The sequence below is a fragment of the Dendrobates tinctorius genome, unplaced genomic scaffold (genome assembly GCF_039654945.1).
Source record: "Dendrobates tinctorius isolate UK_male_01 unplaced genomic scaffold, ASM3965494v1 ptg000230l, whole genome shotgun sequence".
Taxonomy (NCBI): Eukaryota; Metazoa; Chordata; class Amphibia; order Anura; family Dendrobatidae; genus Dendrobates; species Dendrobates tinctorius.
In genome coordinates, this window is record NW_027361897.1 from 615,493 (window position 1) to 629,228 (window position 13,736).

The 13,736-nt window shown below is 45.7% G+C and overlaps 1 protein-coding gene across 2 annotated transcripts in view; it reads left to right on the top strand.

Annotated features, from left to right (window-relative positions):
• The window catches only part of SUFU (SUFU negative regulator of hedgehog signaling), a 60,781-nt gene that overhangs the window by 14,738 nt on the left and 32,307 nt on the right, over positions 1-13,736 (top strand). For both annotated transcript variants that reach the window (XM_073555751.1, XM_073555750.1), the window contains exons 2-3: positions 4,698-4,832; positions 9,130-9,266. In XM_073555751.1, coding sequence (XP_073411852.1) covers positions 4,698-4,832; positions 9,130-9,266 — 272 coding nt within the window. The remainder of the gene's footprint in view (positions 1-4,697; positions 4,833-9,129; positions 9,267-13,736) is intronic.

A 13,736-nucleotide genomic window follows, 5' to 3' on the forward strand; every position in this document is an offset into this window, starting at 1 on the left:
CCACAACAGACCTGAAAAAGGTGTGGTTTGGCGAAGATCTTGCTTCTGAATGCATGGTTTGCAGAAGTGTCTTCACCTCCAGAATGCTGGAGTTGATCTGCTGAAAGCCTGCGGAGATTTGCTCTGACAAGACTTTTAGACAGGTCTGGAAAGATGCATTCAGATGCAAGAACTCTGGCGCATAACTCTTTTCCTGACCCCTCTGCCGCTGCCGCCCAGTACCCGCAGGTGTACTAGAGGTGGCGGGCAGAAGGGTGGGGTAAAGGGAAAGCGATCTCCTCACCAGCAGCTTCATGTAATGTTGTCGGCCACGATGCTCCTGCGCTGGTGGATGGGACAGATGGCTGTAATGTGTGGGAAGGTGCAGATGTACCAGGGCGGTCGAATTGTCCCTCGGTGCCGGTCTCCTCAGGGATCGCCTCAGAAGGGTCCAATCATGCAGGCTCCCAAGTGCTGCTCACCGTGCTGTGGAATAAAGAGAAAAAAAAACAAATAAAATAGTGACATGGCATAGGCCTGGCCGAAAATTTTTTTTTTACATCTAAACATTTTTTTTTTTTTTTTACATGTGGTGTGTAATATTTACCTTCTGGTGACCATTGTATCCCGGAGGAACGACAGGGCTCGTGCGTACTTGTACTTGCTCCTGCGTCCTCCAGATCCACTCGGTGCCCGCATCTCTTTATTGAACTCCTTCTTGAAACGATCCCTCACAGACCGCCACCACTTCACAATTCTCTCCCCTGAAACGACAAAGTGGTTAGTATACAACATCAGTGTTTCCCAAACTCCAGTCCTCATGGTCCCCAGGGGTCATGTTTACAGGATTTCCATAGTAAATAGAAATCCTGAACACATGATCCGTGGGGACCACGAGGACTGGAGTTCGGGAAACACTGGTTTGCATCAAGCAACCGGTACTGTATATACTTACGCTCTTTAATCTGGGCCCAAGCATCGAGGTCCTCCCAGCGGTCCACAAGGAGCGAACAGATTTCCTCCCAGAGCCGTCGGGTAACTATCAGGTCATCATGGCGGTGGTCAGCCATATTCCATAGCGGCTCCCTTTCTCTGACGAGATCGATGAGGTGGTCCACATCTATTCCTCCATCCTCGCCGTCAGAGTCGGGAGCACGCTGTGAAGGCTGTTAAAGTAAAAGAGAAAAATAGCAAAATTAGTCACCACACTTTAAGACATGAAATAAAAAGTGTACCAAAATTTAACTTAAATATTATACTTACACGCTGGTGACCGCCGCGTTGCTGTCGCCGACGACCCTGGGAGGCACTGCGAGGACCTCTTGGCCGAGCACCAGATTGGGAAGACTAGAGAAGAAAAGAAAAAAAATGTATGTGTTTGTTGGCATATTTGTTTTCTGTGTGATGTCTGCGGTACATTGTTTTCGTTGTGTGTAGTGTGATGTTGTGTTTCTGCGTTTGATGAAAAAATCTTACCAATTGTGAGCCCACTCCAGGTGTCTGTCCACCCCTTCCTTCTTCTGGGAGCTCCTCTTCAGCTTGTGATTCCTGTTTTGAAATAAAAGGCAATGAATAGACATATATTACAGAGATGATGGATTTTGGAAATAAAAACTTACCATCAAACGCTGACGATGCGAGGGAGGGCTCCCAGAAGATGATGTGGTGTCCTCTTGCTGGCCAGACTCTATGGCTGTGGGTGGTGCTGCTGCCAGTGCTGCTGCTGCTGCATCTCTTGGGCGGCTGTTGAATAAAGAGAAACAAAGGGCCAATGAATATCTTGATATTCCATGGCCCTAGTTTTGAGGAATGGGGGATTTGATAATTACCGTCTTTCATCTGCTGGTGGACTCCCCTCCCGTTGTTCAGCATGTTCCCTTTGCTACTCCATTTGCGGTGGTGGTGGTGCTGATGGTGCTGCAGTGGTCTCCTGCTTTCAACTGCGCCTGGTTCCTGTCTTGGGTGGCATGTTGACAGTGGGACCCTCAGCCACACCCATGTTTTTATATATGTGTGCTGTGGGCAGAGCTACTGAGCATGCTCAGACCCAAAAAACCGGATCCGGAGGGTCCGGCTTTTTCGCCGGAGACAAACGTTACAGTTGCCGTTTTTTCCAGACGCCGGATTGCGACACATTGCCGGATCTTGCGATAACCGGACAAAACACATGGCCATCCGGCGCAAATGCAAGTCAATGGGGGGGAAACCGGATCTGGCATTGCAATTCGCCGGATCCGGTTTTTGTCAAAAGAGCCGGATCGCGCCTGACGGCGAAAATCTGATGTGTGAAAGAGGCCTTACACAGCCTGGAGGTGTGTTTGGGGTCATTGTCTTGTTGAAAAATAAATGATGGTCCAACTAAATGCAAACTGGATGGAATAGCATGCCGCTGCAAGATGCTGTGGTAGCCTTGCTGGTTCAGTATGCCTTCAATTTTGAATAAATCCCCAACAGTGTCACCAGCAAAGCACCATCACACCACCTCCTCCATGCTTCACGGTGGGAACCAGGCATGTAGAGTCCATCCGTTCACCTTTTCTGCGTCGCACAAAGACACGGTGGCTGGAACCAAAGATCTCAAATTTGGACTCATCAGACCAAAGCACAGACTTCACTGGTCTAATGTCCATTCCTTGTGTTCTTTAGCCCAAAAAAGTCTCTTCTGCTTGTTGCCTGTCTTTAGCAGTGGTTTCCTAGCAGCTATTTTACCATGAAGGCCTGCTGCACAAAGTCTCCTCTTAACAGTTGTTGTAGAGATGTGTCTGCTGCTAGAACTCTGTGTGGCAGTGACCTGGTCTCTAATCTGAGCTGCTGTTAACCTGTGATTTCTGAGGCTGGTGACTCGGATGAACTTATCCTCCGCAGCAGAGGTGACTCTTGGTCTTCCTTTCCTGGGGCGGTCCTCATGTGAGCCAGTTTCTTTGTGGCGCTTTGATGGTTAGGACTATCAGCTGTGTATCCACCAGACTTCTGCACAACACAACTGATGGTCCCAACCCCATTTATAAGGCAAGAAATCCCACTTATTAAACATGATAGGGCACACCTGTGAAGTGAAAACCATTTCCGGTTGCTACCTCTTGAAGCTCATCAAGAGAATGCCAAGAGTGTACAAAGCAGTAATAAAAGCAAAAGGTGGCTACTTTGAAGAACCTAGAATATAACCACCCTACATCTCCTCCCTTGTTTCAGTATACCATCCTACCCGCGCCCTCCGTTCTGCTGATAACCTGAGGTTAGCATCCTCAATAATCAGAACCTCCCACTCCCGTCTTCAAGACTATACACGTGCTGCGCTAATTCTTTGGAATGCACATCCCAGGTCAATACGATTAGTCCCCAATCCCCACAATTTTAAGCGTGCCCAGAAAACTCATTTATTCAGACTGGCCTACCGCCTCAACACATTAACCTAATCTATCCCTATGTGGCACAGCCAAAAGTTTTTTACCACAACCAGGTTTCCCGCATCATGTTCCCACATGCTTTATGCATCCATTAGCCCTCTGCGTCTGTACTGTTACACACTTAACATTATGGCTGGTCCATACAATCAGGGCAACTGTTACCACCCACCTTTCGTGTCTCCCCTTTTTTCCTCATAGATTGTAAGCTTGCGAGCAGGGCCCTCATTCCTCTTGGTATTTGTTATGATCTATGTGATTATTGTTATGCTGTAATGTCTATTGTCTGTACAAATCCCCTCCGAAATGTAAAGTGCTGCGGAATATATCGGCGCTATAGAAATAAATTTTATTAATATAAAACGTGATTTCAGTTGTTTCACACTTTTTTGTTAATTATATAATTCCACATGTGTAAATTCATAGTTTTGATGCTTTCAGAGTGAATCTACAATTTTCATAGTCATGAAAATAAAGAAAACTCTTTGAATGAGGCGTGTCCAAACTTTTGGTGTGTACTGTGTGTATGTGTGTGTGTGTGTATATATATATATATATATATATATATATATATATATATTGTTTGAATAATATATATAATATTTTTTTTTTTTTTTTTTTTAATTTTTTTGTTTTTGAAAATACAAATGAAACTGTCCTGTCTGAAACGTCAGAAGTAAAAAGTCGTTCTTTTGATCCTGGCTGCCTCATTTCTTAAAACTGTAACCTAAACGTAAGATCAGAACGCCGAGCTACCGCATTACCTGAGCTATCTGCCTCATATATGGCCTATAAGGGTGTGTGCACACGCTGCGGATTCTGCTGCGGATCCGCAGCGGTTTTGGTCCTGCGGATCCGCAGCAGTTTTTGCCGCGGTGTACAGTACCATTAAAATCAATGAAAAATGAAAACCGCTGTGCAGATTTTTCCGCACTGACTTGCTGCGGTTTCAAAACCGCAGCATATCAATTCTTTGTGCGAATTCCACTGCGGTTTGGCACCTGCTCCATGGCAGGTGTCAAACCGCAGAAAAACTGCAGATAAACCGCAGGTCTTTTGACCTGCGGATTTACCTGCAGTTTTTGACAAATCCACGCAGAAAAATCCGCAGGACAATCCGCAGCGTGTGCACACACCCTAAAGCCGTCCGGTCGGGAGACCCTGTAGTCAAGTCCTGGTGTTGTGATCTAAGCATGGGCCGTGTTTCAGATATATGAAACCAGACTAATTGTTTAGGTTTTTAAAAACTTCTGCTATTGTTTCTTCAAATAGGATTATTAAAGTGACTTTTTTTTTTTCCTTCCTACTTTGCAGGTTGGGTGGACCTGATCCACTGGACTATGTCAGCATGTACCGTAATCTGGGCAATCCCACCCTTAATGTTCCTGAGCACTGGCATTATGTCAGTTTTGGACTAAGTGATTTGTATGGAGATAACAGAGTACATGAGTAAGTGATTAATGTTACAAATGGATTTTCTTCTTGCATTGCTATAGAAGTACTAAAAAAACCCAAAAACCTTGTATGTTACAACTTTGCTATCTTTTCTGAGCAGATGGCTTTTCCCGAAATGGCAGGCTCAGAGCAGGGCCAAATGAAGAGCGGATCAGACTGTCCTTGTATTTGTATACAAGAATGGGTTATGCTTGCAAGGAAAATGTATGACCAACCACCACTGATCAGTGGGGTTTTTAGAAAACAGATTTGACATTCACTAGGGTGGCTTCGGTTTTAAAAGATTTATTTGAGAAACCCTCCAACTGCTTGTGGGCCTTTCAATAATTGCAGACATTATGCCAATAGGTATATAACTCATTGATGTTTTAGAACATCAGCAACTGCAGAGATGGAGTAATGGCTAAACTCCCCACAGAGAAGGCAGACCAGGATCAGGAAGGTAGATATGGCAGTGCTGTGTATATACAGTGGCATGTAAAACTTTGGACACCCCTGGACAAAATTACTGTTATTGCGAACAGTTAAGCAAGTTGAAGGTGAACTGATCTCTAAAAGGCCTAAAATTAAAGATGATTTGTTTATTTTGTGTTTTAGGCAAAAAAAATATATTTTCATCTTTTACAAGTTAAAAAATTTCCAAAAAGGGAAATGGTTGGATGCTAAAGTTTGTACACCCTGCATGGTTCCTACCTACTAGCAGTGTAGCACCCCCTTTTTTCAAGTAGCACAGCATGTAAAATGCTTTTTGTAGCCACCCAAGAGTCTGTCAGTTCTTGTTTGAGGGATTTTCCTCTATTCTTCCTTGGAAAATTTCTTCTGTTCTGCGAGATCCCTGTGTCGTCTTGCATACACTGCTCTTTTGAGGTCTAGGCAAATATATTCAATGATGTTCAGATCAGGGGACCGTGAGGGCCATTGTAGGGGTACATTCCCTGGCAGCTTTTGAACGCGGGTGATTCCGCATGTGTTCATTGAACCGTGTGGAATCACTGCGTCCAATACATTGTGTGGGTGAGATTTATCTTGTGGAGATGTCGCATGTCCGTATCCACAGGTAAGCCGCAGGCTTCGGTGCATGCATAGACTTAGGATTTCTTGAAATCCCATCCACTATGCTGTAACATCTGGATGCTGCAGATGTATGCAGTGTCCAACCCGCAGCATTTACTGACCTTGGGAACGTACCCTAAGACATTCAGCTTGTACCTTTTTGAGGTCGTCTGTTGTGGATTTTGATGTGTTTTAGGATCATTATCCATTTATAGAGGCCATCTACTTTTCAACTTCAGCTTTTTTTTACATGTGAAGTTATGTTTGCACCAAGAATTTTGTTGCTATTTTATTGAATCCATTCTTTCTCCACCCATGAAATGTTCCCTGTGCCATGTGCTTCAACACAAGACCCCCCCCCCCCCCCCAAGCATGATTAGTCTGTTTTTGTTTTGTTTTTTCCACTCACACCTTTTGAGCATTGTGGCCAAAGAGTTCTGTTTTCACCTCACCTGTCCACAAGACTTGTTTCCAAAATGCATCAGGCTTGTTTAGATATTCACAGGAGAGGTTTTCTTCTGATGACTCTTCCATGAAGACCATGTTTGTTCAAGTGTCTCTGAACAGTAGAACAATGTACCACAACTCCAGAGTCTGCTAAACCTTTCTGAATGTCTTTTGCAGTCAAGTGGGGTTTCTGATTTGCCTCTCCTGCTCATAGAATTGCTACTCTCTCTGAAATTTTGCTTGGTCTTCCAGACCTTAACTTAACCTCCACTGTTCTTGTTAACTGCCATTTCACCATTACATTTCGAACTGAGGAAAGGGCAACTTGAAAACTCTTTGCTATCTTCTTATAGCAGGGGTCCCCAACCTGCAGATAAGGAGCCACATGGGCTTGCAAGTCTACTATGTGTGGCACGCGGCTGTCTGCTGGCTTAGTGCATTATTACCAGGTGTAGCAAACTGCTTTAAAGAGTAGATCTCTAGATGGTGACTTTTGTGTGTAGCCTTGCACAGAAGCTCAGATCTGAATGGGGGTAAGATGGGAAGCCCTTGTGTGATTTGAGTGGAAAAGATTTGGCTGTCATTATGCTGGTAGTAGTGGGCTGTGGGTGTCACTGCTGTGAGTGGGGCAGGAGCTCAGTGTGGCTCTCAAGGTCTGAGAGGTTGGGGACCTCTGTCTTATAGCCTTCCCCTGCTTTGTTGGCCTCCACCGCTTTCAGATGACCCCCTTCATCCTGGTAGTCTATCGTATCGTTGATGCTGATTATCACTGCCTTAGTTTTGTGTATTTTTCCTGTTTGTTCTCTATATGTGACATGTCCTCCAGGTTCCCTGCAGATGTGGTTTTAGCATTCAGCCATCCCAGAAGTTGCAGCTGAGGCTGCCAGGATGTGTATATTGTGTGAGGCTCCGGAGGGAGCTGTATGTGGGGGGGCTGCTGTCTTCTCTGGGGTCTTTGTGAACAGCTGAGATCATACAAGTAGTAGGCTTTCCAGGAAACCTGGCACTTCTCTGCTGCCACACAAAGCTTCAGTGTCTCCTTCATGCGAATGTGATAAGATACAGGAAACTTTACTTGCTGCCAATAGTCAAAATGCAAAACTAGTAAAATGAGAGAATGCTTTGGCTTCTCTTTTGTCCCTTGTACACAGTCCTAGCTGGGACTAAATGATTAGTGATTGTTGTAATTTAGCATAACGGACTTTCATATGATCATATGTCTTTCTTGTCTTCACATACATCATTGGCAGTCCTTTCGCTTGCTTTTTTGACCCTTTTTTAAGACCATATTATATTGTGCAAAATTTTGCGCAGTTCACTGTATACTTTACATCAAAAGGCGGCGTCCGTGGTATTTCCGTAAAAAAATGTCATGGTAAAACCTGCGTGCGTTTTCTACTGGATCTGCATCCTGATAAATTCGAGTAGAAATAAGTGGTGCTGGTGCTTCTCTGCGGCAACTTCTTCATTTGTTTTCTTGTCCTATGGAAAGAAGGATTGGACTTGTTCAATTTCAACAAGGACCAATTTTTGTTCTCCAGGGAGATGAGGTTCCTTCAGAAATGTCTGGCTATGGTGTGGTCTTCTCTCCAGCTTTTAAAAATGCATGCAAGTGTGCGTGTGTACAGGGAAGTCAGCTAGGCTTCATGCTACCTATAAAGACTGTCAGATATCCTAAATTACACAGCTGGGGTGTGTAAAAGGGACCAACAATGTGCTGTGGGAGTTGAGTAATAAACTGAGGCTTGTCTTCAGTTATCTATTTGTCAGATCCCAGATTATGTTATGTACTGGATACAAATACCCGACCTCATTTTTGGGTTCCCCCAGTGTCAGATGAAATAACTTTCAGTAGAATTAATCAGTTTGCCGGTATAAGAGCTGGACTGTGTGTGGCTTCCTTTCTGTGACCTACTCGATCACGTATTGTGCGTAAATGTTTAGACGTTCTGTTGAGGGTGTCAGGAGGTGCAGGTCTGCCACCGTGTCGGCCTTGCATCAATGAGCCCTCCCTGTTAAATGAAGGCTTTATCTGAGTGCGGGAGGTCGACCTCCCCTGGAGAAATGCCTAACATATGGAAGCCTTTTCCTACAGTGTATTTGGTTTCAGATTGAGATTTGTTTGCGCTGGTTAACGCCATCAATAATGAGCAGCGCAGGGGCCACCAACAGAGCGGGGATGGCGTTTATTCAACAGCACGCTCTAATCTCACAGGATGAGACCTCACAGATTCAGTTTACCTCTCCCCCTGACAAAACCTAACATTGGCATGAGTTTCTGAAAATCGTCTTAATCTTAAAATATAATCATTAGTGGCATGTGCTATGTGGTGTAGCATGTTATACCATTCTGTGACTTCTGCAGTGACACGGGTCTAGGATTGGGGCGGATTCAGCTGGTTACAAAACTGCAGGAAGCTTGTGGCCTCTGCTCCTTTTGTAGATTAGGATTGACGTATTTACTTATTGTAGTATATGGTGGCCTATACAAGTGATTGGGGTTTAACTGATATATCCAGACACTAGTGATACTGTTTCTGAAGGGGGCTTGCAGAAGCCAAACCCACCCCTCCTTAATTTGCAGATGATATAGCCTCTGTGCAATAAACAGGTGTCCTGTACATTTCGCGGACAGGGAGAGCGGAGCCCCCATATACAGAATGCCAGCGTGTTATATTGCAATTATTCCTCAGGAATGAAAGCAGTTATATTTTAAAAACTAAATGAATACCTGAACTCCTTTTTTAAAGAATCCCTTTTGGTCTTAATATTTATATTTTTCATATTCTAGATACACAGGACCCGATGGATCGAGTGGTTTTGGTTTTGAACTTTCCTTTCGGCTAAAAAGAGAACAAGAGGAATCCGCGCCTCCGACGTGGCCAGCAGAGTTGATGCAGGGCCTTGCAAGATACGTCTTTCAGTCTGGTAAATATCAATTATCCTCTGTGTTTTGAATCAATTTTGATAAAAATGCAATACAAATGCCAGTGGTTGTTGCGGTCTAGTACATGTGCAATGGGAGTACCCAGAGGTTTGTGGAGGTCAGAACTGTTTTTGGGTCACTTTCACAGTAATACATTCCATTTTTTTTTTTTTTAATTTTTTTTTTTTTATTGCTTTTAACCCTTAAGGTACTGTCACACTTAGCGATGCACCAGCAATCCCGACCAGCGATATGACGCGGTCAGGATGCGCTGGTGCATCGCTAAACGCCCCGTCACACTAAGCGACTTACCAGCCATCCCGACACCGATATCAAGGTGTCAGGATCGCTAGTAAGTCGCTATGTGATCGCTGGTGAGCTGTCACACAGACAGCTTCACCAGCGATCAGCACAGCGACGCCCAGCGCGCGGCATCGCTGGCCATCGCTGTAAAAAATAGAATCAAAATAAAAAATATAGTTATTCTCACCTTCCGACGTCCCGTTCAGCCAGCCATCCTGCCTCTCTCCACGCTCCGGTCCCAGTGATCCTTTGCACGAATGACCGCGAGATGTCACGGTCTCGGAGGATAACAAAGTCTCGCGGTCATTCGTGCAAAGGATCACTGGGACCGGAGCGTGGAGAGAGGCAGGATGGCTGAACGGGACGTCGGAAGGTGAGAATAACTATTTTTTTTTTTTTTTTACACCTGATCGCTGGTCTCCCGCCTGTCACACAAAGCGATGCGTGCTGGCCAGCAGGAGACCAGCGACCAAAGAAATGTCCAGAGGTTTCTTCCAGCGATCAGCGATACCGGCAGGGGGGGGCCGCTCGCTGTCACATACAGCGATCTCGCTGGTGAGAGTGCTGTTACGTCACAAAAGTTGTGACTCAGCAGCGATCTCGCTACCGAGATCGCTTAGTGAGACTGGGCCTTAAGTGGTCGCTAGTGAGCTGCCACACAGGCAGATCTCACCAGCGACATAGCAGGGGTCGGGGGTCGCTACTTATCTGTCAGACGAGGCGATCTTGACGTCCTACCGCCCGTGTCCACGTGTCGCTCGTCGGCACCACAGAAAGCTGACGACGAGAAACGGCCCAGCACGTTCTCGCGCGATCAGCGATAGCCAGCGGCGGGAGCCGGTCGGAGGTAAGTATCAGACATAGCGATATCGCTATAACGTCACAAAACCAGTGACGTTATAGCGATATTGCTAGCGATATCGCTTAGTGTGACAGGCCCTTTACATCCTGAAGCCTGTTTCCACCTTCCTGACCAGGCCAATTTTTTACACTTCTGACCACTGTCACTTTATGAGGTAATAACTCTGGAGCGCTTCAAAGGATCCCACCGATGCTGAGACTTTTTTTTTTTTTCGTGAATTATTGTACTTCATAATAGTGGTAAAATTTCTTTGATATGGCTTGCGTTTATTTGTAAAACTGGAAATTTTGGCTAAAATTTAGAAAATGTTGCCATTTTCAAACTTTTAATTTTTATAAACCTTAAATCAGAGAGTCATGTCACACGCATACATCAGCACAATTTTTGAAACATTTTTTTTTTTTTTTTCTATTAGGAAGCTATAAGGGTTAAAAGTTTACCAGTGATTTCACATTTTTACAACCAAATTTACAAAACCATTTTTTTAGGGACCACCTCACATTTGAAGTGACTTTGAGGGATCTATGACAGAAAATACCCAAAAACTGCACCCCTCAAGGTGCCCAAAACCACATTCAAGAAGTTTATCCCTTCAGGTGCTTTACAGGAATTAATGGAATTTTGGAAAGAAAAAATAAACCTCTTTAACTTTTTTCTCAAAAATTTTCCCATAGACCCATTTTTTTTTTTTTTTTTTTTTTACTTGGGACAAGCACGTTGAGCTGTATAGAAATACATGAAGCCGCACACTCCGGTCCCGAGTGCCTGCGGAAGTGCCGGGTATTTAGACGAGAGACTCGTGCGGGTTTCTTGCATTGCACTCGTAAGTGTGACCCCCGGGCTTACTCTGAACTACATCTAGCCTCTGTTCAGCGTTGTCCTTTTCAGAAGTGCATAAAACTGTGGTTGACCGCGCTTTTAGGCAATCCTAAAAAGACGAACAGCGCCGGATCACAGATCCTATTGTGTCCACAGTGCCTCCATCTGCCCCATTATAGGGAATCGTCCGCCGGGACTTTTGCATGAATCACGTATTTCAGAGATTTGCACAAAAACCCAGATGTGTAAGCGCTCAACGTAGAGCACAGGATAATTGTGAGCCATGCCTTTCTGCAAGTGAATAAATAAATCAACAGCAAGTAAAGGATTGGTTTTACTTTATTTATTACGCCGTTCTTCGTGCAGTATATGATCAGGAGAATTTATTCTTCTGGTCGGTGCTATTACTGCGATACCAGATGTCAAATGAGTTTTTGCTTGGCTTCTGTCACACACTAATTTTTATTGCAAAAGCTATTTTTTGCATCCCCATAGCAAAAAAGCTATAATTATGGAAAAATTATAGCTATAATTTTTCCATATTTCGGACGACAGTCATTTCACAGCTTCCTTTTTTTGGGACGAGTTGACTTATTTATTGGTACAGTTTCCAGGCACGTGTGTGGGTTTTTTTTTTTTTTTATATCTCTCTATTCTGATTTTTGGGAAGTAGAATGACCAAAAACCAGCAATTCGGGAATTTTTTTTTTATTTAACATTTTTGTTGTTATATACCGCTCAGAGTTTGGTCAAATTTTTTTTTTTTTTTAAGTTTTGGCTCTTACAAAATAAACTCTTTATGGAAAAAATAGTTTCTTTATTGCCTTATTGGGGGACACAGATTACCATGGGTGTATGCTGCTGCTGCTAGGAGGCTGACACTATGCAAAACAAGAAAATTAGCTCCTCCCTGGCAGTATACACCCACAGACAGGCACCAAGCACCTCAGTTTGTGCTTAGTGTCTGTAGGAGGCGGACCGGGATCTCCCCAGATCCGCATTTTTAATCCAATTTTCCTTTCAGGTTTAGTTTGAACTTATTAATTTTCTCCCTCTTTTTTGTCTTTTAGGTTTTTTCCATTGGGAAACAGGGTATAGTTATCACCCTGATTTCCTATATCATGCGGCTGAGCGAGCAGTGTGGTGTCACCCACATCGCAACTCTCAGTACCGCAGGCAGGACTTTTCCCTATCACCTTCCGGTGATAAGAGTTGCGGACAGGTGGCTGGTCCTTGCCGAATCCCCCTCCTCACCCCTTTCTCGGGACAGGGCTGAGAGGAAGACTGCGATCGTAGGTGTTCCAAGCCGTCTTCTGCAGGATGCGGGTACAGAGGACTCCTTCCCCTCCCAGCGGCCTGCCGTTTCCCCGTGGGCCCCTGTGGTCATCCTCTTCAGGGACGTCAGGTAAGTGCCTGTACGTTCCCTCCGGCCCCGCATAAGCTTCAGTGACATGGGAGAAGAAGGGACCTTGTTGGTTTCAGGTCCACAGATTTGAATCTCCCGCCCTTTCTGCCTGCAGCGCGCTCACACGGCCGCTTGCGTTCCTCCACTTTCCCTGCTCTAGTCAGGGAGTCTCGGGGGATCTCCTCACTCACCGCAGCGTCGCAAGCGGCAGGACCGGGTCAGATTGCCATCCTTAGCGCGGTATGTCGGGCATGGGGCTGCAGCGCCGTCAGGGTGGGAGGCACTTTCACTTTCCCCTCAGCGCGGGGAAGTCCTCTGCTCTCCCTCCTCCCTTCCTGAGCGCGCTCCTTTCAGCGCGCCTTTTCTAGCCCATCACAGGGCTTCTTTCTCTTTTGGATGCCAGCCCCCCCTCTTCTGCCATGCCCTCTCTGTCGCTATTAACCAGTCACTGCGCAGCCGCTAAGCTCCGACTCCATCTTCCAGCACAAGGATTTCCTGATGCCTGAATCACTCTTTCCTGCGCTGTTTGGGGGACACTTCGACGTTTCTTCTGCTGCTCGCACAGAATCTCTGTAGGCTCTGCGGCAAGGATTAGCTCTCCTCGGCAGTTATTCCCAAATTTCTGCGGCCATTCAGTGCAGTTTACTTATGCCCAACCCTTCAGGGGATCTCTGCTTCAGGCCCACCGCTACCTTTTACGCCTGTGCGCGCTGTAAAAAGAAGTGGGCATCGGGTCGGTCGTCCCCATTCTGCAGTCCTTCAGATATGTCAGCATCTCAGGAACGCACAGAGTCCCGGGCGGAGGGCGCTCTTCCCTCCTCTCTCCCCCCGGAGTGGGCCGTTACAATGTCACAGTCTGTTTCTGACTTGACAAAAGTATCACAGTCGCTGGTCCACATCTTAGAACGATTGCCTCAGCTATCCTCAGCCACCTCTGCCCCGGCCACCTCTCGGGGTGAGTCGTCCACACCTGACCGCGACCTTCAAAGAGACAGACAGGGAAGGACTTCTAGGAAGCGGGCTCTGTCCACATCGTCCTCGAGCTCGCAGGGCCCTTCTGCTCCCAGGCCTCCTTCTCCTTCC